A 27350-nucleotide genomic window follows, 5' to 3' on the forward strand; every position below is an offset into this window, starting at 1 on the left:
ATTTCTTTTTTGAACCCTTATTATTTTTTAATTAATCACATTTTCTCCATTAATATGAACTTGACACCATTAACATACATAAATTTGAGTCCATTCTTCAGATATCTAGAATAATATTGTACTCATTTTAAAATGACAGTTTGGACCTGCAAAGTATACGTGTTAAATAAATTTTGGAATGTTTTAGGCTACTACAGTAGTTGTTACAATATTCGTATACATTCTCTTTATAATTTTGAATATAAATAAGTTAATTTTTGGTTACTTATTTGTATAGTATACAATTGAGAATATTATGATTAAGGGCCTCAATAATTTTGCAATAGTTTTATTACAAGATAATTAATACTTGTCTGAAACAATTTTGTTTTTATTACACGATGCTAAACACATCCACAAACTTCACGAACATCTCGTACAGTTTGTTTTTCATTAAAGTACAAAAAATCTGATATTTACTCGACCCATAGGAGGTCAAGCGAGATGATTATGAACAGGATATGACTAAGTCTCGACTAGAAGATGATAAAGGATATGGTGACATGAATATTATATTATTAGTTAAAAGTATAGGATTACTTATTAATAAAAATATAGAGTTGAATTGTTTAAATATCTATAATTCCATTTTTTTACTTCTTTATAATAGTTTTGTAAATAAAGATAGAAATCCACAGAGTATTTTCATCATCTTCAAAATTTTGAATTCAATTCAAATTCAATTCAAATTACAATTAAATTGAAGTTAAAAGTTTAAATTAGAGTTAGAAGGTACTCTTATACTTTTAACTAACAGTGTATTTAATATCTTACATAAAATTGAATACTATCAAGCTCCATAATGTGGTTGCTCTTAGGCGGGTACAGTTGATTCTGTTCCGATTCGTAGATCGGTTGTCTCCGTACCCAAATTATTAATTCGTACGTTATAGGCCGATGTCTACAAATTTATTCATTTACTGTTGTATCTTATTGTAGTACTCCCCGAAATGTATACAGAATAATGTTTGGTAGACGAAAGAACTAATGACTTACGATGGTTGCTAGAAATATTCAATCATTTGAATTATTTCCTTAACTTGTTATTAAAGGAAACTTAAAAGAGACATAGAGACACTAATTGTCAATTTCTATACATAAATTTATTAATAATAGAGAAATCATCAATTTAACCCTTTCATAATGGATGTAGAGTCATTTTGATCCAGCTAAAATATGTAAAATGTAGAAAATTTATTTGTAAAGCTTACATAAAAAATAAAACTGTTCTCTGTATCAAATGTTCTTAAATGTAACATACATATGTAAGCATTAGTTTACATGTTTCTTGTGTACATATATAATATTTACACTTCAAAATATATTTTTAATTTTGCATACAATTCTACTTTTAAAAATGCATATGATGTTTCACTTATAGATCATAATGACCCTGTGTCCCTTCATTCTGTCAGTCTCAGAGCATCCATCTTCCAAGAGTTAAAAAGTTTGATTGTCTTTTATTTCTCATCTTCTATTCAGTTTTGTATAACTTAGCTTATTGCCAATTGGAAAGATCTTCTGATTTTAAATACAGTAGATTTTCTCTTATCTGTTCCCACTTTAAGAGGTCAGACCTTAAAATGATATACAATATGAAAGGTACTTTTTTAAATGCAAAAAACTTCTGTGAAGTTTATAACAGTTTGCATTATCCAATAAATTTTCATGAAATTCTTTTGCTAGAAATGAACAAATAAAAATGAGTATTTAATATTAATCTACTTCCAACAGAATTAATAAATGAACTATATAATTAGAATATATAGAGATTGATTGTTTCCAGCATCCATCGCTTGATGAATTAGTCCCATGGCTCCAAAACCTCTACAAATCTCGAGGGTAATAAATTACAGTCTGCTCGTACATCTTGAAAGAGCGTTCTAATTTTCAGTGGCTTCCTATCAATCTCACTAAACAACCACTAAACTCAATGCAAACTGATTTAACACATTGACTGCCATAGTAATAATAATCAAGCATGATTTACAATGATATAGATTATTTAGAATATTAAGCATTTTATTTATTATATTTTGTATGTTTAGTGGTATTTAGAATGTTCCTCCTTTAATTATTTGACTAAACTAAACTTGCAATGCCAATTATTGGTGACCCCCATGGCAGTCAAGGCATTAAACAAATTTTTATTATCTCTAATTATCGTCTTAATATACATCACGTGTATTGTAGGTAAAATGTGCTTGTTTTTCTTATACTTTTTTAAAAATACACGGAAAGAAATTGTTCAAGGGCTCTTTACATTTTTCCAAAAGAATGTTGTTAGTGTTTCAAATAAATGGGAGAAGGTTTAAATCTTTAAAGAAGAATAAAAACTATATAAGTACGATTGAACAGTATCATAGAAAACTATCAGAGCCTAAAAGTATTGATGCCTTGTTGATCGACATAAAGGTAATTGTATTTGAAATTATATTCTATCCTAATCTATGCTTTAGTTAGTTACAATTAATATATTGACGCTTTTCTTAAAATTAGTTTGTATAACATCTCCATTACTCTTACACGAAATAAAATAAACTATATTTAAATGTAATCTCACTGCTTCCCTTGAAATTAATACTAATATTAAATATATCACACAATTTACTGAAATGGCCATTGTCTTCGTTGTCAACGTATTGCGACGTTCTTTAAAATTATTATTACATCAAGAAAATAAATTTCTACAGTCTCTTTGGTTGATATTTCGTTAAATGCTTACATCTTAAACTACAAATAAGACTGACAAAATTATTGCACAAATAACTGTACAAAAATATACAGATTCAAAAGTACATTCCCAAAATAGATCACATTTTCATTTTAAAGCTATATTGTATTTACCCTTTTGTGAATTTTATACAAGGTGTCAATAAATTTCTGCCATTTGAAATAACTATCAAAAAATATTATAACGTTGAACTATAATTATGCAAAGCAGAAATATGGACTTGTAAAAAGAGTTGTAAAATGTTTATAAGCTGATAAATAAATATTTTTTGCTCAAACATATTGTGTTTGAATAGTGATCATGAGTTGATGTTGCAGTGTTAAACAAAATGGTGTTCTGAACATAACCTGTAAACAAAGTAAGTAGACTATTGTTCTTTTATTACATTTGAACTGAAATATGATGTTACTGTTAAGAAATGTATAAATAATGTAGAAATAATGTACAAATAATGTAAAAATCTAGATTATAAGAATAACTGTGACTTAGTGTATGTATATGCTACTTATAAATAAAACTTGTATAAATTTTGTATAATTCATTACATTATTGTATCATTCATTGCAAGTATTTCAAAAATGATCTTGAACTGATATATTCAATAAAATTGCGTACATTTAAAATATTTCTGTATTTACAGTAGCTAAATGGTATAGATTTATGGACACCCAGTATTGTCAAAGAACGATTAAACTTAATTCATCGTTGAATTAAGGAGCAATATTATATCGATCAACAAGCTGTTATCGAGAAAATGAAAATAGAAAAGAAGAACCTCGACGAGGATCGTGATTAAGCCGAAGCCGAGATGCGGCGTGAAACGTGTCTGAGGAATGCATCGAACAGGTGACGATCGTTATTATCGGATTCCTTAGAAGCTCTCGTCGATGCCCCGGTCCCTGGCAAGATTGAACACTTCAAAATCGCCGTCTGGTGCGTTGGGTATATCCGGTGAAACTGGTATCTCAGGTCGAAGGGCCACACAGTCGCGTGGCGAACACTCGACACGGCCCTCGGATCCACAGCTGCACTCGATGCAATTTCCGGTCGAGTGAGGAAGCACCTCGCCCTCCCGGTATTCTCTTCCTGCAAGATGAATTTACTGTTCAATCCAACGTCTCATTAAAGTTCGAACCCTTATCTGGCCAGGATGAGTTTCTTGCTCAATTATATTTGCAAGCCATCTACCGGTATTCAAAAGCGATTTCTAAGGAAAATTTTTAAATAGGTAATATAAAAATATCACGGATATATTTGAAGTTAAACACGTTTGGATAGATTCACCGTGGGTGTACTTGATACGAAACCGAGTTAATAATTCGGTATAACCGACGATGTTTCAGTTTTGTTATTTATACACATCATGCACGAACATGTCTATCGCTGAAGATAGAAGGTTTGCGAAGGCAAGATAATTATCGAATATTCTGTTAACATTTCCGTTTCGTATCGGAAAGCTTGACTCGCAACTCGAAACTAATTGCATCTGTAACTCTCATTCAACAGAAAATCGATGGCTCGACAGTACTCGTACCACTGAAAGAATCAAGCGGAACGAAGTGAGACTGATCTATTACCCATCACGAGACACGTGGTCGGCGCAGTTTGCGATGTAGTCGAGTAGCTCGCGTTAATCTCCGCGTATCCCTGCTGCTCGACGGATGGCTCCTCTACCGGATCACCGGAAGCTTCCAAACTGTCGACGGCATTCGTGTTGCCCTCCAGCGACGGCGTGTAATTACTTTCTATCGTCGTCGACGGGAGGAACGAGACGTCGACAGAAGTACCGGTGCTCGGATTGTAATTCTGCCACCAACAATATACTTCACCGACTACGCAGAGACAATGGGAGTTCAAGTCGTACGATGGTATCTGGAACGGAAATACAAAATTTTCGCGTACATATTTCTGCTGTTATGATCTTTGATCAGCAAGGATAAATAGCCCTAATCAGTGAGAATTTAAATACGTCTCATTTTAATGAATGATGTACAGGATGTTCCGAAGGAACCACTCAATATTTATATGATATAATAACTGTATTGATAACGCAAAGTGGTAGTGGTTGAAGAGTGATAGTAGATGAAATAGCAAAGGTCGATTGACAAAGCTAAAGTTTATAACCAACATAAAGTTTATAACCAAGATAAACTGTAGATCTTGAAATCTTTGGAACGCCAGCAGATTCAATGTGGATATTAAAAATTACAAGACTTAGTAAACATTGGAAACTCCCGAGGCAAACATGTATGTGTGCATTATAAATTATTTACTGGCTTCTATCATCGAATGTGATTTTTACTCGAATGTCTATAAACCGAGTTCCGAATGGCCTTACTCCGTTTCCATACATACTTCATGAGGGAATATTTCATCGACATATACTTTAGTGTCTATAAACCGCGTTTTGAATGTCCACATTCAGTTTCCTCACTTCATGACGATTTCATCGGCAATCTGTCAGTTGTACTCAACCTCTATTTAGTATCGCACAGTGACAAAGTATCGTGCTGAAAATGTCAGCGCATCCAATGAAGAAATAGCAGTATGTATGCATGTATGGTCGTGTTAATGGAAGTACTTTAGCTGCACGTCTTTAGATGGAAAAGTTTCCTCATCGAAGAGTTTTCCCACATACGAAGTTTCAAAATCTTCAGCAACGTCTTTATGAATGAAGCTCGTTAGAACTCGCCGTCGAAACTCTGGCGGACTTAAATTTACATCGAGGCACGAGACGAAGAATCGCGTTTTAAAAATTGTAGAAGACAATCCCGGAGCAAACGTAAGAAGAATATTTGATGCCGTAGAAGTCGGTATTACTCTTGTCCGTAGAACGGTTCATGAGTAGTTACCCTATCCATACCATATCCAACGAGTGCAAGTACTCACTCTACCGGCCTATCAAACAAGAACAGGATTTTCACAGTGACTACTCGTAAAACGTGCTTCGAATCCGAATTTCGTATCGTGCATTTTATTTACCGATGAATCTGCATTTACGTGAAATGGAATTACGAATTTCCATAATGAACTCGTATGGGCAGAGGATAATTCTGAATATTTATTCAAACACATCACCAACTCCGTTTTTCGTTAAATGTTTGGATGAGTATTATGAGAGATTATCTCATGGGCTGTGTAATATTCCCAATTCTGTATTCACGTGCTGTTTATCTCAATTTCTTGGCGAATATAACTTCAGTATTTGAACGATATGCCTTTGGCAGAAAGATTATCGATGTGATACGCGCATGATGTGACTCCATCTTATTTTTTGTGTAATGTGAAAGAACACTTGAAATTTGTTCGGTCAAAGGTAGAACATGGTGGACCATTTGCTCCGACTACCCAATTTTAAAGCTTTGAACTTCTTTTTTGTGGGAATATTTAAAAAGCAAAGTGTGTTCTGGTGTAGAAGAATTACGTAATAAAGTGTATGTTTAATTTGACGAAGATGTGGAATTTTAGAGAAAGTTTGCGAATCTCTAAGAAGAAAAGGCTAAGCACGTATGGAAATGGGAAAAGATACGAGGAACTCTACTTGTTCCAAATGTCAGTCTTCTAGTTGCAAACTTCGAACTCTCAACTTTCTATTTGCCAAACTATGGACCTCGAATTCTGTGCTTGCCAAAGTTTCAGGTCTCTACATTGCAAGTTCCAATCTTCCAAATATCGATCTTTAAAATACCAATTCTGTATGTATTAACTTCACAAATTTCGACCTTGCAAGTTCGAACCTTCCAAATGCCTACTTACTAGTTTAAGGACAAACTTGTAATGTGAAATTTGCAAGGTTAACTATAATTTATATAGTTATAGATCATAGGATTAGCTTATATTATGTATGCCTCTATATATCACATATGTGTAATTATTCGCAGTATAAAAATGATACATATGTATACATTGTTTGTTCAATAAAAAGTTCGAAATTAAAGAAGTATCTGCGCTAGCATAGATCACATGATTGCTTTATCTCAATATATCACAAATGTGTATTTGCAGTATAAAAATTATACATTATTTGTTCAATAAAAAGTCCAAAATCTACAGTAGCTGCGCAGTAATTTACGATGTACAGAAAATTATCCCTAAATCCAGCACTAATTAATGATATTGATGCCAGGCGTCGAAGTCTACAAAAAGAAACAGTGAAAGGAATATTGGAAAATAAAGCAAATATGTGATGAGAGAGAAGAGATTGGAAAATTAGATGGATTCGGTGTAATTAATTTCAGAGCGAAATTCCAGACGCATCAACTTTCAATGGATCCTCACAGATGTCACCACCTGTTAATTGGACATCGGCGTCGCGACGACAGCCATTGTTACTGTCCTCATGGATGTCTGAGGAATTACAGTCAAATATTTACGATATACACTGCATAACGTTGATACGTAACATTATGCACAGTATTTAATTTTTCAGAGACATTTTAAATTGATTCTCTGTTGATAAAAAAGGAAGAAATTCTGTTCACACTGTCATTTGTGTAACTTCATGAATAAAGCTTTGCTATATTTTAGACAATTTAACATTTTTATTATTAAGATTAAGTTTTACAAATTTGAAATAAATTCTCGGTTTTAGAGATTACAGTTTTAAAGAGAGCAATTGATGTTTTAGAAAACGAGATATTGAAACTAACACCCTTTTTTAAAAACTGAAATATGAAGTTGAAAATTGCATTTATATCCCATGAAAATTCAGCGGTTAACTATGACTTTTAAACTTGAAGCCAGTAGTTTCCTAGCCGTTTTCAAAGTTAACTGAACTGCAGTCGAGATTTATACGAAATTTATGCGATTTTAAAGAAGCTGATTAAAGGTTTAAAGCCAGGAATAAGAAGCAGAAGTTTCAAAATTAAACCACTGTTTCTAATTCCTCGATCGTTGTTTCGTAATTCATAACTTTTAAATAACGTCTGTGTTGATAATTATTGAAATATATATATTTGAATGTATATCAAATTATATAAAAAATATGTGAATTATATTATGGCCAAGTTAAAGTGAGATGAAATGTTCAAAATTTTTCTTTTACCTGAATTAAAGTATAACTTTAAAATATCTGAAGGAGATAATCTATAGATAAATATTTCTATAAAGGTTAGTTTATTAGTAGCTCCAGGTTGGTATTTAAGAAAGTTGGATCTTGAAGAGCTCAAATTACAAATTTGAAAAGGGGGCGCTTGGACAGATAGTACTTGCAAGGGGACTAAGAACTTTGGTACTTTAAAATTTGCAAGTGTAAGATTGGTTATTGCAAGTTTGTTACGTGTAAGATTGAGAATTGCAAGGTTATTGTAAGTTTGGTATTTGTAAGGTTGATACAGGAATAATATTCACACATTTAGTGCTTGCATTGTTATTTACAAGATTGATATTTACAAAGTACACATTTGCAAACTTGGTACTCGCTAGATCTTGCAAGATTCACGCTTTAAGTCACCGAAAAATTATAAAATTCCAATCTTGTAACTGCCAACTTCCAAGTGTCAATTTTCCAAATACCTTCCATCAAACTCCTCATCACATATCTCAGCGTACGCAATAAATTTTCCAGATGTCCAAAAATTATACCCCATAAATTTACAGATTGTCGACATTTACAACCTAATATTTCCAGTCATACCAAATGTAATATACATATAAAAAAGGAGTTAACCATTCCGGAAGGTTCTTAAAAGCCGACAGAAAAATTTATGGGAGCAATAAAACGACGCTCACTCTCAAAGTGATAGCGTTATCACTGTTTCAAAGAGGGTCTGACATGAAACGGTTTAAATTCAATTTGACCGTCTCTGCTCTCGGTCTGTTATAATAATGCTGTTTGTATGTACATAGGAACGTTCATGCGTGTTTGTGTCCAGGATCTATGTTTGTATTACTTTAAATGGCATCTGCCTTGAATACGATAGCAGTAAACAAGACGGAAAGTTCGCTACGTATAGTGGAATGTTTGAAACGTTTTGTGTCCGCGTATTATTGAATTTTCGAGCAAAGTCAATGCACCCTGCAAACTCCCAACAGGTTCTGAAACGAAGAATACTTCGTCGGGTAGAATACAGAGGGAGATTAACATTAGAACACTAAACCGGTAAAAATGACTGGTTTTAAGTTTTATAGTTACAAAATTTTGTTGTGGTGTTTTTGTTGAAATTGTCATTGAGATAAGTGTGAAACAGTATGTCGGAAAAGTGACGGAACTTTTTAAATAAAAAGAAAAGAATTAGTTATTTTGCCGAAATTAAATTTTTTTATTCAAAATGCATCTCTTTCGCATCAATGCACCGCTGAGCACGCTTACACAACGTTAACATAGATTTTTTCATGTCATTTTGCGGAATCGCTTCAAACACCTTGTTACAGCTGCTTGGACTTGTGTAATAGTGTCATAAAAGGTTCCTCTTATAGCTAATTTCTGTTTTGGAAAAAGGAAGTAATCACATGGAGATAAGTCAGGATTTGGAAGATGTTAAAGCACACAGACTTGTTTTTCGCCAAAAATTCACGAACAGCGACAGTTCTGTGACATGGTGCGTTATCATGCAAAAGAAACCAACTTCCCGACGCTCGATATTCGGGCCTCACACGAACGATCCTCTTCCACAAATTTTCCATAACACCCAGATAATATTCGCCATTAACATTTTGTCTCTATGGAACGAATTCCCGAAGTATAATTCCTTTAGAATCGCAAAAGCAAATTAACATTGTCTTCTCTAGGAACTTCTGGAATCGCAATTTTTTTGATTTTGGAGAGCCTGGAGATTTCCACGTAGCACTTTGGCGCTTTGTTCGAGGTTCATACTTGAAGCACCAAGTCTCATCACTAGTTACAATTGATTCCAGGAATGTACAGTTTCGTCTGGCTGTTTTGATAAGATCCTCGCAATATTCAACGCGAGCAATTTGTTGCGCTTGCCCGTGATTTTGTGACGCGGTGACGAAAGGTTCTGTCGCATTAAACGCTATAAGTTTACAATTCGTTGTTCGATTCCAATAATGATTGTTGTGTTTTGTAGAGGAGACTGTTTCCAGATAACATATTGTTTTAATAGATGGCGGTTTTCCTTGAATTTAAAAAGTTCCATTATTTTTCCGACATGTTGCGTAGCCTCCTTATTTCTTACAAGTGAAATAGTCTGTAAATATCATGTCAAAATGACTGGTTTCAAGTTTCATATGCCATGTTACAAAATTTGTTGTTATTGTCGTGTTTTTGATGAAATGAGACAAGTGAAATAGCCTCTTCTTGCAAGCGAAATAGTCTCCAAATGTCTGTTGTTGAGAGAATAGTACATGTGAATTCACTTATTGTTAGTACTTATATATTTTTTTACTTGATTTTCAATTTAAAAGTGTGCATTTAACATTGTTAGTTCTAATGTTAATAATGAACAAGATGAACGTGAAATATTTCTGAAATCGAGTAGTGTGACTTTTTCACTTGTTTCTTACGGTTATATTTGTTTAGAATTGTAGAGGACGAAATTGCTATGAACGTCTGCACGGAATATAGTAACTCTACGGAGCACGTTGCAGTGCAGAGTTATGAATAGGTGTTGATTGACCCGTTTTCATCATGCACCTCCAGTGATAAACACGTATTTGTTATTTCAAGGAAATACGATGAACTTGTACCGCATGCGATTTACCGTAACAAAAAAATTATAATTTCGAAGTGGTAAGAGTTGTTTACAGGGTAAAATGGAAGAAACTGGTATTAATTTAAGTGGTATAAATTAGTATTACTAGGACCACTAGTACTACTAATGATACTATTACTAATAGTACAATGCTAGTACTACTAGTAATTCAAAACTAAAACTTTTTCAGTTTTATTCATTTTTATTAATTTTAACATTTTGCTCCTAACTCAATAAGCTACTTACGATTTTTTTTTTAAAATTGCATAAGGTACAAAATTACAAATTAGTCCAAAATAAACATTTTACTAAGTCCGCTTTCTGCTGGTTTGGTCCTGCCAGTTTAAGAGAAGTGGCGATATAACGAAAAGTCTATTACAAAAAGAATTGAAAACAGTTTTGAATATTTACTCACCGTTTGGCTGTGAGAATAACTGTTTCCATCGACGACGCATTTTTTGGGAAACGACTCTTCTGTAGTTATCTCGCCAGCGTTATCTTCTTCAGCTGCGATATCAACTTCTCCCAGAAGTATTTGTCCAGTCGTTCTTACTGGAACTAAAAACGTATCAAAGTTAGCTGGAAGAGAACTCTTATTGGAAATATTTAAAGTTATAGATACAGATATGGCTTATAGTTACTTAAATAGTAAATAAATCTTGTAGCTAGGGTTAAAGATAAAGCTAGAGTTATAGTTATGGTTGTACACAAAGATAAACCTTGTAGCTTTGTATATAAAATTAATGTTATACATAAAGATAAACGTCAAGCTTGAAGATAAAGATAAAGCTTACAGTTAAAATTGGATGTAAAGATTAACCTTGCAATTACAGATAAAGCTTGCAAGTTAAAGATAGCCTGTAGATAATCAAAATTTTTGAAACCCCCAGTATAATGCATACAGTATGTCTGTATGAAATGTGGTGTCATTTTCTTGTGCCGCCATTTTGTCTCTTTCCTCAATATTTGAAATAAACTGAATATAACAATATACATTTACTTGCGAAGAAAACATAGAATTTCTTATTTCGTAGTTTTTGATAATGCTACCTTAAGAATTACCTAACCTTAAAGAAAATGTTTCTATCGGTGTTTGTATCAAGGGTTCAGCGTTACAACGTAATCCGAGCTGTTAAACTTTAAGAGTAAGGTATAATATTTGCATTAAGAGAGGGTTGCTCGCGAACGGAAGAGAAACTGAACATTCCGCAAGGAACGAGTAATCCGAGGATAGAAAGGAAGAAGCAATCCTTCTTCCAGAGGTTAATCCTACATCCTATTACCTCGTGCATTCATCCTCTGTCTCGCTCGGATTCCGGGGCGTGAACACCACAAATCGATTTCCACGCTCCACCAGAGTACGTCCGTCTGTACATAGACCGTTTGCGTTTCACTTGAAATTTTCCCGATGTTGTGTTTGAACGGAAACCCAGTACACCATTTGTTAACTGAAGATTCCTGTTATTTCGAGCTAAACGGCTGAAAACTGCGAATTGTTCCATCGACACCCGCATTCCGCGAGCTTCGAGTGCCTCTCGAACGGTGACTGGGTCAATTGTAACACAGTCATACGAGACGTACATGAAGCTGCATCCGATAAATTTAAACCGGGTAAACAAATTTGCGTGTACTTCTGATGTTTAGGTGGTGAAACTGTGTCTTATGTATGCAGACGCTCATGTTGATATTCTGATGCTTCTGTATTTGTTATTGTAAGATGATGATTTAAGAAAATTAGTAAGTAAGAGAATATTAGGTTACTGTAAGGAGTTGATTTATATAACAGACAATTAGCAAGGATACTTGGAAATATATTGCTATTTGTTATTTATTATTTGTTACTCTATGCAAGGAGTAGATTTATGTAAGAGACAATTAGCAAGGATAGTTGGAGATATATTATATTTGGACATAAGAGTATTTGGAAGGTTGACAATTTATAGCAAGAAAGTTGACATTGAAAAGGTTGATTCTGGCAATATTGATATTTGATAGGTTGATGAATGAAAAGTTATAACATGGAAGGTTGATACTTGAAAAGTTATAACATGGAAGGTTAATACTTGCAGTGTCCACATTTGGAAAAGTGGTATGCATAAGATTTGCACTTGGGAGGTTGATACATGGATATTTGACATTTGGAAGATTAGTAATGACAAGAATGATATTTTGAAGGTACATAATAGCAAGAAGATTGCTACTAAGAAGGTTAATTCTTGAAATATTGATATTTGGAAGGTTGCTAGCTGAAATGTTAGAATATGTAAGGTTGCTACTTGCAACGTACAAATTTGAAAGAAATTGATACTCATAAAGTTAAAATTTATACAATTGGTATTTGGAAGGTTTTCACTTGGACAATTATTTTTAATACTTTCACTTGGACAATTGATATTTGGAAATTTGAAACTTACAAGATTGGTAATTGGCAGATTAATGATTTCGAACATGGCACCTATGGAATCGATATTCGAATGGTTGTAATTACAAGGCTGGTACTTAAGAGATTAATAGTTGCAAAATTGGTCCTTGGAAAATTAGTATTTGGTTAGTTAGTAATTACAAGGTTGGTATTTGCAAGTTTAATTACAAATACCAAGTTGCATAATTGGTTTGGGAAATTAGTATTTGAAAGTGTAGTAACTACAAGGTTGGTATTTGTAAGGTTGACAATTACCAACGTGAACTATTATAATAATTAATACTTCAACATTTAGAAATTACATATTTAAGGAATGAGAACTTGAAAAACTTCAGCGGTTAATTGTCTTTGTCTCGATTTGTATTTGTTCGTTTGTCTTTACCACGCCACAGGCAATTTTGTGTCTTTCCACTTGAAATTTTTAGGGTAGACTCCTAAGACACCCTAAGTTTGCTGTATAGCTTTTGGCGGCGATCTACCGACAGCAACCTGTCGTTATCGACGTCGATCTTCGAATCGATAAAAAACCGTTTGGCATCGTTTTCGATAATTTTTGACACACAGAATCGACTGGAAGCACGTTAAAAGTTCTATAACTCATCGTCGACGACAATACTTGGTCGTCATTGACGTCGGTCGTCGTGAAATCAAGAATAATCGTGTTTGGTATCGTTTTCGATAGTTTCAAACACGTTTAATCGTTTGGAACGACTTTAAAATCTCATTCTTGTTCTACCTGTATGTCTACTGTAGGTACTCGAAATTTGAAATATACATTCGAATTCGCGTGAGGCATCTGGTCTGTAGATCCACTGGTGTATCATCGCATCATAATCACAAAGATCATCAATATTGGTATCAGAGTATCTGATAAAACTAGGTGTAACCATAACCTCAAATGCTAAAAACAGCTTCCTATTGAGCATAATTTGTAGATGGAAATTTGACACACAAACTGTAATTGGATGTAATATGTTTACTGTGCTATACCTTCATATGTATATGCTATATTAATGCTACATATATTAAGTATACATAAAGCTACTACTATGCCACAAATAATACATATCTTAGGTATGTACTTAATCTACCTAACGTATTCGGAATGTTAAATACACATTAAAATTTGTGTGACGCACCTGGGCTGCAGATCCATTAGTAATTCAAACACTACCACCCGTAAAATTCAGACTTATTTGTCAGTTTGAAGAACGATACTTGTAAGATTTGTAATTTAAAGAGTGCCATTTAAAAGTTTGGTACTTGGAAGATTAACAATCCAAAGTTAGCTGCAAGATTTATAGTCACAATGCAGACAGTTGAAAGGTTGACAACTGCAATGTGAGAACATGGAAGATAAGTACTGAAAGCAGCTTCTATTATATCGCCGTAGGCTGAAGTATCAATGCTCATGCTATTATAGAGAGGATTGTCCTACATTTGAACTTATTGTCACCCATCCGTAACATCCTCCAAGATGTCCTCCTTTAAAATCTTAAATCTCTCAAGTTTTCCACTTCACCCAACCTGCAGAGAATAAAGTATTCCCTTTATACCAATGATGCTCCTAATTACTATTACTGGAGTTAATCAATTTAACCCTGAAATTAATCTGTAAAAACTATAATATATTTTCTACTCTTAAATGGAAGCCCTAAGAAAATATTGATACTGCTTCTAAAAATAAATTGTAAGAAGACAGTTGGCCAAGATAGTGAGTAATTGCTTTGTTTCTAAACTTTTCGCAGAAACTATATTCACTATAAAACGTTAATTGCTTTGACCTGTTTGAGTAGGAAGTTAGTGATTGATGTTTCGTGCAATTACCGTAACTAGGTATTTAATGTTGAATGGTCAAAGTTTAGCGAATAAATCAAGTGAGAAGAGGAACGAGTCTTTAATACTTTATCGACAGGAGTATTGTTGTGCAGGTACTGGTTCAGCCTACTCTACATCGAAAATTTATTGATTTTTTGTTCGAGACTATGATCAATGTCTCGAATGCGCCGTTTACTTTTCTGTGGTGATTTGCGAAACATTTTTATATTTTTAGTGTCTGAGAGAAGAAATATAGACAATCATTCGATGATTCAATTATTAATCAGAGTGTAATTGATTTGTTTGTATAAAACTATAGTGTGATTGATTTATTTTGTTTTTAAATACTTTTGCAAATTTATGTTGTATTGTTAATACTCTTGCAAACAGTTGACGCATTGATCACATTTGTTAACATCAGTATCAAGTGCTATAGGATTGTATTTAAATTAACATTGATGTCAAACATCATAGAATTATATTTAATTTAACATTGATATCAAACATCATAAAATTGTATTTAAATTAACATTGAAATGTAAACTATCAAGTTTACAATAGGTTATGCTAATTAAACCAATGCTAATCATAATTAATTACAGCTACCTTCTCCTAGAAGAAAACAGTAGGAACATTTGATTCAAGCTAATAATTCAATTCGTCTGTAGATGTGCTTAAGATTGAATAAATGAAAATTTGTATTGAATAATAGTTAATACATTTTTATTGAAGAAAAAATAAAAAAAAGCCAACAGCACGCGGAGTTCCCAAGCGGTCACCCATCCAAGTACTATCCGCGCCCAACTCAGCTTGACTTCGGTGATCGGACGAGAACCGGTATATCCTGACTAGTATGGCCGTTGGCTGAAAACTATAGTATTTTGGTGCCAACACCTTTTACAAATCTCGATATTACATATTATAATTAAAATAGATGTAAAAACTTCTGCCGATGCATTGACTTTAAGGAGAATCATCAGCGACCGACACCAATTTCATTCGATTGAATGAACGATAGAAGATCAAAGGAAAATTGCAATACCATTGATATTGTATTTCATTACAAAGGTAACAAATTGAAATTTTTAATGGAGAAACGAAGGTTCGCGTTCTGGATAATTGCAATTGTAACGTGTTTTATTCTGTACTTTTTACGATAGCATTCGAGGGAAAAATGTTAAAAAATTATTTGTGCAGTCTCTGACCATCGAATTAGGACCATGTACGAAAACTTTACTTTTATGGCTATAGCATTATGTTATGTATAGAAAATTATCTTAAGTCATGTAAATTATTACTAAATATGTTTCATAACGATATATACATAGCAACTGATTTGTTACTATCGTGATGATCAAATTGCGTGGGCGATCAGCGATTAAGAGTCGTACAAGCGTCGTTAGGCTTGAGTATCGAAATCAACCCATATAGTAGAGGTTACAAACCATATTTAGTCCAATACCTCAGAAACTATATGTTGTATACGACTTGTGTATTTTTGGACAGGTCACGGACTCCAGTTAGCATCGATTCCGTCCTTGTGACATTTTCTAATCTACATCCGCACAGTTAAATCGGTGTTATCTGACCGATTAAGTGATAAAACCACTTCAGTGTACTTTTATAAGCACTGCCTGTTGCTCGAGGCAAAATCAAGCTTGCCTAATCTCAGGGGTGAACTACGTATTTTAGAGACCGAATAAGAAACTAATTTTCTATTCGTGGATTTTTGGTCTTCGTATTGTATATTAGATCAAACTGTCAAATTGTCAAATTGTCGAATTATCAAATGACTAAAAATACAAACTGGCCACCACTGTGTTACATTAGCTATAGTTCAATGATACTTCAACTGAAGTTTAACGATTTCTTAAAATCCTCCATTTAAATATATTCAAACTATATTTTAAATTGAACCTCATACTAAAAAATAGCAAAAGAGAGGAGAGTTTGAACTCCAATCTGAATTATAAAAGCTAAGTTTAAACGAGGTCTGATTTATTTATTATTGAAAACTTGACGCTAGAGGTTCACAGAAATGGACCGTTTAAACGTAGAGATGCGATTTGCTCGATTATTCTTTGTTCGCATTATAGTCAGCCTAATTGATACAGCTTCCAGTGTTTGATACAATGTCGATACTGTTCTCCTGTAGCGATTCGTATAACAAGCTATGCTTTACTGTGCGAAAGCCAATTTGATTTATAGACATACACACGTACCATAGACAAGTTCTTATTGTTGGAGATTTTACAAGGCTTGCAACACTCACTCGTGAATTATACTTCCTCGTTAGCCGATGTATCACGAGTCGTTTGTAGAAAAATATCTTGCATTTTTTCCCATTTTTGCATCAATTTTTCTCTCGTCTCAACCCGTCATTTCTTTACGGAAGTAGAGGCTCGCTGCGATTATTCTCGTCACGACGGCTATAATTGGAATTGAATAATTTCTGTGTTAACATGGGGGTCATTCTTGGATAAAAGGAAATACACAATGGCGGCCAGTTACGTCGCAATTCGGTAGATAAACACGATTAGGATCTTCTAAAACTGTTCACGTATTAAATTCATGGTGCAAATTGTGTGATGACCAATGTAATTCCATTCTGAACTAATAATTAGTGCATAGCTAAATAACCTAAAAACGAAGAAAATCTGTTAGATCCTTCATTTTTGGACGTCTGATCATTAGCCAACTCTAAACACTTCAAAAGTAATCAAACACAAGAATGTGACTCGCATAAATCAACCGAACATAACCGAGGTAATAACAAATGGACATAGAACCGGGTCCGACGTATCTCTGCTATTGGTTGAACCAGTCACGTCTGCTAATCGAAACAAATAGTATGAAATAACGAGGAGAACAGGCGACACGCCTTGAGACTAGAAAGTGGGATAGAATGTAAGCATTTGGGGACTTGGAGAGCGTCGAAGGTGGGGATGGGAGGAGCTAACGACTCACTCCTCTTCTTCCTATGCTAATATAACTATCAACTAGTTTAATAGCCGAACAACGTGCTGTATGAAGCGGAAAAGAAGTCATTATACAGACACAAGGTGCTCTACTCACTTAATGTACTTTTACAGGAATCTATTAAGAGATCTGATTGTGCTAAACGATGCAAATGTGTGGTTATCTTCGTGGTTGTGGAAGGGTATGTTATGGTAATGCAATCTGTGGAGTTTGTTTTACTTCCGAGTGCCGACCTTGAATATAACAAGTTTTCGAAAGGGTAATCTTGAGGGTTAGAAGCTTATAAGTGGCAATTTTTTGGCTTACTATTGGAATATGGGGTTATTTATTTAAAATCAAATATAGAGTATCTTTTAAAATAAATGAATTTGTTGATTCCAAATGTCAGTCACTTAAGTATCCAAGTGACAAGTGTCAAGTCCAATTACCCAAGTGTTAATTCTGATCTTCCAGATTTTGACAGTGACTTTCTACTAACCTCTCAAATATTAATCCTTCAAGCGTTAATCTTCTAAGTGCCAATCTATCAAGTGTTAACGTACCAAACGTTAATCATCCAAGTGTTAACGTTTCACGCGCCAGTCTACCAAGTGTTAATCTTCCAAATGCTGATCTTCCAAATATGAAATTTCAGAACACTAACCTTCTAAGTGTTAACTTTACAAATTTTAATCTCTCAAGTGTTAACCTTCCAAATACCAATCACTCGTGTGTTAATCTTGTAAATGTTAATTCCTCAAGTGTCAACTTTCCACATGTCAATGAATCAAGTGTCGATCTGCCAACTGTCACTTTTCCAAGTGCCAATCTTCACAGTGTTAACCTTCCAAATATTAATCTCTCAAGTGTTAATCTCCAAAGTGCCAATTTTTTAAAATGTTAACCTTGAAAATGCCAACATCTCAAGTGTTAACCTTACAAATACTAATCTCTCAAGTGTTAACCTTCCAAATACCAATCACTCGTGTGTTAATCTTGTAAATGCTAATTCCTCAAGTGTCAACTTTCCACATGTCAATGAACCAAGTGTCAATCTGCCAACTGTTAATTTTCCAAGTGCCAATCTTCACAGTGTTATCCTTCCAAATATTAATCTCTCAAGTGTTAATCTCCAAAGTGCTAATTTTCCAAATATTAAACTTGAAAATGCCAACATCTCAAGTGTTAACCTTGCAAATGCTAATCTTCCAAATGTCAACCTTCCAAATTCCAATTCTCCAACTATCAACTTCCCAAACTGCAATTTCCCAATTGTCAACTATTTGCTCATCAATTTCGTCGACTCCAACTTTATAAGTTCCAACCTTCTTAATACCACTCCTCCAAACATCTATTTTTCAAGTGTCAACCTCCTAAACATTCATTTTTCAAGCATCAACATTTCATTACAATTAAAACGACTACAACCATAAGAAGGCATCTCCAAATTAAGAAAATGAAGTTATTTTGCTTTTGATCTAAACCTTTCGTACGTTTGAAGCTCATATAACATGAATATTAGAACTACCCCTTTTTTTATTTCTCAAAAAATAATACAAGAAACAATGAATAATGCAGAGATTGATGTACGTCATCGCATTGCTACTTTTCTATTTTTTACATCATCACAAACGTCTTATACAATGTATTGATCTTTGAAGATCACTCAAAGCCACGACTGTTCAAATTCTGATCGGTTTAGGGCACAAGATCTCACATCATAGAATTCAGTTGTAAACACGACACGTTACTCACGCAAGTAGCGTAATGTACCAACGTTTGTGTTTACAGACGTGGAATATCTGTTACCGAGTGTGGATTGCTGAAGTCCACACTGGCATAGATCGGTTGATCGTCAACACCAATGGTCGTTAAATGTACCATGCGGCGCGACAAATGGTCACTTAATGGATCCATAATTTGTAAATGGTAACTTGGATCTATATTTTGTAAACGGTAATGGGTTCATATTTTTTAAATGCTTCCTTAATGGATCCATATTTTTTAAACGATCACTTAGATTCATAATTTTTAAATGGTAACTTAATTGGTCCATAATGGGTCCACAAGTGATCACTTAAATTCATACTTTGTGAATAGTTATTTGATAAGTCTATATTTTTAGGTGGACTGAATTCTAGCATTATATGTTTAGGTGGACATATTCTTCAAATGGTAAATTAATTCGTTCATATTTTTTGTATGTCTACTTAATCATATTTTTTAAGTGTCACGTTAATTATAGCTCAGTGCAATACATTTTTTGTTAGAATCTATGAATGTGTTACTGATCACTTAAGTTGACAATAACATATGAAGTAAGTTGATGTAGCTTTTCTTTTGACCAGTAAAAAGACTGACTACATGTAAATTGTACCAAATAAAAATAGTTTAAGTTACTATAAGACAAAGACCAATGATATGGCATAAATGGAAAGTTCAGTGTCATTATAAGTGATGAAGTTACAAATGTGGTTGCAGTATGAATATGTTACTGTTCATATTTTTTATGAATGACTATCAGTGCTGTTACATCTTGTAGATCATGTATATTATTTCAAATGCATCCAACAGATGAAAGTTTGTCCCTGCGATAATCTAAAACAGAGATAAACACATCAAGTGGATCTTTAGTTCTAATTTTAGAGATTCCGTACCAAACCATACCACGACTTTTCGTCGCAAACTTTCTTAAAACGAACCTCTACAAAAATAGTGAAGAGTGCTGAAAGATAGATAATATAGGAGCGGAGAAGCCCTCAACAAGCGAAAGCGAGTGTGCTAGAAATTTTGTAGAGCGAAAATCCGCAGATGTGAACGCAGCTTTAAGCGCGCCAATTGAGGTGTGAATCGGTTGAAAGCGTGAATCAAATCGAATTGCGTGATGCGTGCCATGGGCCACGATTGCCACGATAATTCCGTGTGTACTTTACGTGTTGAAGTTTGTGCGAGCGGTGATGGTGATGTTTGCATTCGAGAAATAGGAATCGTGTGAATTACTCGTAGCCTCGTCCCTGATTTATTGGACGTTGATGAAAGAACAGCACGTAATTTTGATTTTCGTTTTATACTGTAGCTGTGTATCGTCGTTTCAGTATTCGGAATAAATTGGACTGTTTTTTTTAATGAGGTTTCTAATTAACGTGGCTTTGATTATTTATGGGTGGGAATATTTTGAATTGAAATGTTCTGTTGAATGGAGTTTGTGGTACATTTGCAAGGCTTTTATTTATTGTGGTCTGAGAATATTACTGTTTTATTATTTTACTGTGTTATTACTTTACTATTTCACTATGTTATTATTTTACTGTTTCAGTATTTTACAACTGTACTATTTTGTCATTTGACATATTCTGCCATTTTACTGTTCTACCTATTCTACCATTCTACCATTCCATCTATTCTACAATTCCGCCTATTCTTTCTAATTTGGCTATTCTACCTATTCTGCCTATTGCACCTACTCTACCATTCTACCACTTCGCTATTCTATCTATTCTACCTACTTTGTATGTTCCACCCATTCTACCTATTTTGCGTAATTTACTGTTGTGCCTATTCTACTTACTCTACTATTCGATTATTGTATCATTCCACGATTCAATCATTTTATCATCCTACCATTCTACCATTCCTCTAACCATTATTCCACTATTCTGGAAAAATTAGCAGTTAGTTAGTTAGTAATGATAAGGTTGGTACTTGCAAGGTTAATTACAAATACCACTTGCAAAATTGGTCCTTGGAAAATTAGTGCTTGAAAGTATATTAACTACAAGGTTGGTATTTGTAAGGTTGATAATTACCAACGTGAACTATTATAATAATTAATACCTCAACATTTAGAAATTACATATTTAAGGAATGAGAATTTGAAAAACTTCAGCGGTTGATTGTCTTTGTCTCGATTTGTATTTGTTCGTTTGTCTTTACCACGCCACAGGCAATTTTGTGTCTTTCCACTTGAAATTTTTAGGGTAGACTCCTAAGACACCCTAAGTTTGCTGTATAGCTTTTGGCGGCGATCTACCGACAGCAACCTGTCGTTATCCACGTCGATCTTTGAATCGCTAAAAAACCGTTTGGCATCGTTTTCGATAATTTTTGACACACAGAATCGACTGGAAGCACGTTAAAAGTTCTATAACTCATCGTCGACGACAATACTTGGTCGTCATTGACGTCGGTCGTCGTGAAATCAAGAATAATCGTGTTTGGTATCGTTTTCGATAGTTTCAAACACGTTTAATCGTTTGGAACGACTTTAAAATCTCATTCTTGTTCTACCTGTATATCTACTGTAGGTACTCGAAATTTGAAATATACATTCGAATTCGCGTGAGGCGTCTGGTCTGTAGACCCACTGGTGTATCGTCGCATCATAATCAGAAAGATCATCAATATCAGTATCAGAGTATCTGATAAAACTAGGTGTAACCATAACCTCAAATGTTAAAAACATCTTTCTATTGAGCATGATATGTAGGTGGAAGTTTGAAACACAACTGTAATAGGATTTAATGTGTTTACTGTGCTATACCTTCATATGTATATGCTATATTAATGCTACATATATTAAGTACACACATAAGTACTATTATGCTACAAATAGTACAAACCTCCTACCCATACATGTTTCTGTATGTTTACGGTAGGCACTCAAAGCTTTAAATACGCATTAGAATTTGCGTGCGACACCCAGTCTATAGAGCCACATAAATTCTATCGGAGTCAAAGAAGTTTGCTCAATGCAAACGCGCCCTAACGCGTGTTAACTACGCGTAGCAGCTTTCCTTTTTATTCGATCACGCAAATAGTCGGTCAACGATACGTTAAGATGATTTTTTCGTTTGATATTTATTCGTTACAAGCGGAACATATCGAGGTGGCAGAATTCGAACGCCGAGTACTCTCGGAAGTATAAAAAAAATCACGTGAATGCAAATGTCATAAATGTGTTGGTTTCTATGAGCAGAGGCGTATTTAAATGCGGTCGAGTGTTGCACCCGGCTACGGATGGCGGATTTTCAACGTAAAAATACACGACACGAGTCGTCTTATGTAGGTATCGTATTCAATATTTTTACTTTGTATCTGTTTGAATAATTTTTACTACGTGTAAAATGCCTTCGAACTTTGAAAAATAGGTTAAAGGAAATGAAATCATCAAAAGATTCATTCTCTGTTTTCTGCGTTTACGTGCACTGTGAAGTGTAACTGTGACATCGTTAAAATTCGAAACAAAAGACTTAAATGGTCATTATAAATAAATAACATATCTTTCAATATATTTCTTTGCTTCTAATAATTAAATGTTTTTAAATTGTAGTAGTTAATGTAGAAAAAAAAGAATAATACATTTTTCAGTATATTTTTTTGATTCAAATTTAAAATATTCTTTTTATAATTCTTCGTTTGAAATAATTCAAAGTCCCTAACTGTTAGTAATCTCTAGATTATATTTTCTTGTTAAATAATTTATAATTGTAAATACTGAAATACATTATAAAAGAATTTATTAAGAAAAGCATAAAAGTGTAACAGTAAGAATATCCATATATTTATTATTATGAAATATAAAGTTTAATGAGAACAGTGCGTGAGGAACGTTTATTTAAAATGAAATACAGTGAAAATGATTTTTTGCTGTCCGTATTAATAGCACTGACTTAATAATTATATCAAATTGTAATAAAACGAGTAAAATGGAAAAGTTAAATAATGAGCGGAACCTCCTCTTTTAAACACGACCTTAAAAAAAAGATCTGGGATGTTTTAAATAGCATTTTTCAAAGTTTTCTCGCTGACCTGATTTCAGAACTCGTTAATTGTTTTTCTTTCGATTGAAAAGTGTCTGAAAACCTACGATTATTTGCATAAATGTATTCAATTCGTAGATGTGTTATTTATGCATTATTTAACACTTCATGTTATGCTAACACTATTTCTACCAAGAGATATCAAAAGACATCTTTCAAATTTTAACTTAAAATTATTCTTTAAGCTGGATCATTTCTCCACTATTTTTTCACTTTTCATACACTAGTTAAATTAATTCAGCGATATCATTTTCTTCCAGCGCATCCTAGATCTAAAAATGTGCACATGGTATACTTATTTTTGCCATGTGTCTTTTGACACCTTAATTTCATGACAGTGCCCAATTTTAAACCATTTTACATAGAAGTATCAACACCATTTTGCAGCATCAATTATAATCAGATTAGAGAATCCCTTATTCAGTTGTAACGGAAACTGCAGAAGTTGCGGTATTACTTTGATATTCGCTTATTTTCCGCCATGTTGCATTTCAACGCCGCCATATTTACATTTTGTAGATTGACTAATTAAGCTAGAATTTACAACCTGATAATCTCTAATAAAAACACATCGATGTATCAATAAATATATTCCTCAAATTATCTACATTTAACTGATAATTTGAAATCCCAACAGTTTTGACGATTATTTGCATTCGAACGACAATATATTTCATACATGAATTTTCAGTGAAATTGAATTTAACACTAGATTTACGGACGTTTAATAGCCACTTTTCAAATTGAAATTGAATTGTCCTTTTTCACACTTTTTCATTTAATCTTCATTTCTATGCAGACAAATCATTGGTTTTCAATAACAATTTATTATTTTTCATATGTTTTGCGTTTTCAGATAATACAATTGATATGCAGATTATTCTTTCAGAGTTATACAATTTTGAAAGTATGGACGGTGCTATTGTTATGCTCAGCAGTGTATTGATCCGAAACTTTTATTCATCCATCTTTCAGTGATTGTATTGACTCTTTGAAACATGCTTGTAAAAAAGTATAGTCCATTTTTTATCGAATGTGTACTGGAAACTTACATAATGAAGTTTTTATGTTACTATGTTTAACGCGTTTAATTGTATTTCAGGGTTATGTTAAAAACAAATGTGTTTAAGTTATTATGTACTTATTATATGTCCAAATTTTCATATTTTCATATTGGTAAATTTTCAAATTCACAAGTTCTCAAATTCTCAAATCCCCAAATCTTCAAATTCCCAAAGTCCCAAGTCTCCAAATTCCCAAATATCCAAACTCCCAAATATCCAAATTCCTAAATCTCCCAATTCCCAAATCCCTAAATTCCCAAATCTCCCAATTCCCAGATCTCCAAATTCCCAAATCTCCTAATTCCCAAATCTTCAAATTTCCAAATCCCTAAATTCCCAAATCTCCTAATTCCCAAATCTTCAAATTTCCAAATCCCTAAATTCCCAAATTCCTAAATTCCCAAATCTCCAAATTCCCAAATCTCTAAATTCCCAAATCTCTAAATTCCCAAATCTCCAAATTCCCAAATCTCCAAATTCCCAAATCTCCTAATTCCCAAATCTTCAAATTTCCAAATCCCTAAATTCCCAAATCTCCAAATTCCCAAATCTCCCAATTCCCAAATCCCTAAATTCCCAAATCTCCCAATTCCCAGATCTCCAAATTCCCAAATCTCCAAATTCCCAAATCTCCAAATTCCCAAATCTCCTAATTCCCAAATCTTCAAATTTCCAAATCCCTAAATTCCAAATCTCCTAATTCCCAAATCTTCAAATTTCCAAATCCCTAAATTCCCAAATCTCCTAATTCCCAAATCTTCAAATTTCCAAATCCCTAAATTCCCAAATTCCTAAATTCCCAAATCTCCAAATTCCCAAATCTCTAAATTCCCAAATCTCTAAATTCCCAAATCTCCAAATTCCCAAATCTCCTAATTCCCAAATCTTCAAATTTCCAAATCCCTAAATTCCCAAATCTCCAAATTCCCAAATCTCCCAATTCCCAAATCCCTAAATTCCCAAATCTCCCAATTCCCAGATCTCCAAATTCCCAAATCTCCAAATTCCCAAATCTCCTAATTCCCAAATCTTCAAATTTCCAAATCCCTAAATTCCAAATCTCCTAATTCCCAAATCTTCAAATTTCCAAATCCCTAAATTCCCAAATTCCTAAATTCCCAAATCTCCAAATTCCCAAATCTCTAAATTCCCAAATCTCTAAATTCCCAAATCTCCAAATTCCCAAATCTCCTAATTCCCAAATCTTCAAATTTCCAAATCCCTAAATTCCCAAATCTCCAAATTCCCAAATCTCCCAATTCCCAAATCCCTAAATTCCCAAATCTCCCAATTCCCAGATCTCCAAATTCCCAAATTTCCAAATCCCTAAATTCCCAAATCTCCTAATTCCCAAATTCCTAAATTCCCAAATCTCCCAATTTCCAAATCCCTAAATTCCCAAATCTCCAAATTCCCAAATCTCTAAATCTCCAAATTCCCAAATCTCCAAATTCTCAAATCCCCAAATCCTCATTTCTACTAATAAAATATACCAGTAAATTCGACCGTTCACTACTGGAACACACAGTATAATTTCACAAAGATTCAACACCTTAATAAAACTGTTTTCGCGTCGACATTTATTATGCACCACTTAATAATAGCTGTGAAATGTCTCTGCATTAGAGGGGCAGAAATGATATCACACCTCGGAATGAGGTGCGATATTAATCATATGCGATCATATATAATTCCCTGCTGTTTGCTAAGTGTGTAATAAGTACTGTCTCTTTATGCATTCACTCATATTTCTTCGTTGCATTAACATTGAATTAAAATCATATGATATAATACGTGCTCTGTATGTAGAATGAAATTTCTTGGTTATTTAATGTACATATATTATATGTATACGCATGCGTACATGCGTGCGCGTATATTTGTGTTATATAGAAAAATATGTATTATACAATTATCGTATTATACAACATATATAATAATATATTATATACAATTAAAACATACGTAAAAATTTATTAAAAGATTAATAATGTGCTACATGAAGTACATAATAAGTTAAAATTATAAATTTAATATGTTAAATATTTCTTTTTAATCATTTGACATACATATATTATGTATGTATATACGCATGCGCATGCGCACATGCGCGCGCATATACGTACGCGCGCGTGTCTTTGTGTTATATGGAAAAATATGTATTATACAGTTATTGTACAAATTAATGTTACATTTGTTGTACAAAATATTCAATAAAATTAAAACGTATTCAAAAATCTATTAAAAGATTGATAACGTACTACATGAAATATACATATAACGACATATTAAATTTATTAAATTTATAATAACTTATGATGTATTTCATGTAGTACGTTACCAATCTTTATTGTATATAATGCTATTATAATTAATTAAATTAAACTAAATTACTAAATTAAAATTTAGTACGTTATTATATATTTCATGTAGTACGTTATCAATCTTTCTATAAATTGTTAAATACAATTCTATTTTATAATAATATGTTATATAATATTATATATTCTGTACAATAAATGTAACGTTATACATATGCATATATTGTATACATTGTATCTTGTATGTACATGTACAGGGTGTCCGCGCCAAAGTGTTACACCTTAATATCTCATGAACTATTGATGTCACGAAAAAGTGCTTATATGGAAATTGCAGGGTAAAAGAGGCCCTATGTTTTGGCAGAAGCAAAATTTTTTTATTGTTATTAATGTAAAAGATATGATGGTGAAGTTTCGTTTTTTTAAATGGAACTATAATTTTTTCTCGATCAAGTGATAGTGCTTTTCAAGACGAATTCATCAAGGTTTTATGTACTTACCCGATTTTTATTAGTTTTCGAGA

At 33.2% G+C, this 27350-nt stretch overlaps 1 protein-coding gene, 1 long non-coding RNA gene and 1 other non-coding gene across 4 annotated transcripts in view; 1 reads left to right on the forward strand and 2 right to left on the reverse strand.

Annotated features, from left to right (window-relative positions):
* Positions 1–349: 349 nt before the first annotated feature.
* Positions 350–27350, reverse strand: part of LOC100880201 (uncharacterized) — a 79488-nt gene continuing 52487 nt past the window's right edge. Inside the window, exons 1-4 of one of the 2 annotated variants that reach the window (XM_076532909.1) lie at positions 11709–12158; positions 10841–10983; positions 4351–4645; positions 350–3859 (exon numbers count right to left, since the gene is read on the reverse strand). In XM_076532909.1, coding sequence (XP_076389024.1) covers positions 3645–3859; positions 4351–4645; positions 10841–10983; positions 11709–11721 — 666 coding nt within the window. In that variant the 5' untranslated portion in view covers positions 11722–12158 and the 3' untranslated portion in view covers positions 350–3644. Of the gene's footprint in view, positions 3860–4350; positions 4646–10840; positions 10984–11708; positions 12159–27350 lie in introns of those variants that run through there. The other variant, XM_003705529.3, reaches the window with a different exon arrangement.
* On the forward strand, positions 3005–7317 carry LOC143264677 (uncharacterized). The gene is made up of 3 exons (XR_013038562.1): positions 3005–3131; positions 3414–4179; positions 4280–7317. It is a non-coding gene; the product is annotated as an uncharacterized LOC143264677 (long non-coding RNA).
* On the reverse strand, positions 15412–15530 carry LOC143264721 (5S ribosomal RNA). The gene has a single exon (XR_013038652.1). It is a non-coding gene; the product is annotated as a 5S ribosomal RNA (ribosomal RNA).

Source organism: Megachile rotundata, chromosome 6 (genome assembly GCF_050947335.1).
Source record: "Megachile rotundata isolate GNS110a chromosome 6, iyMegRotu1, whole genome shotgun sequence".
In the NCBI taxonomy this organism is placed as follows: Eukaryota; Metazoa; Arthropoda; class Insecta; order Hymenoptera; family Megachilidae; genus Megachile; species Megachile rotundata.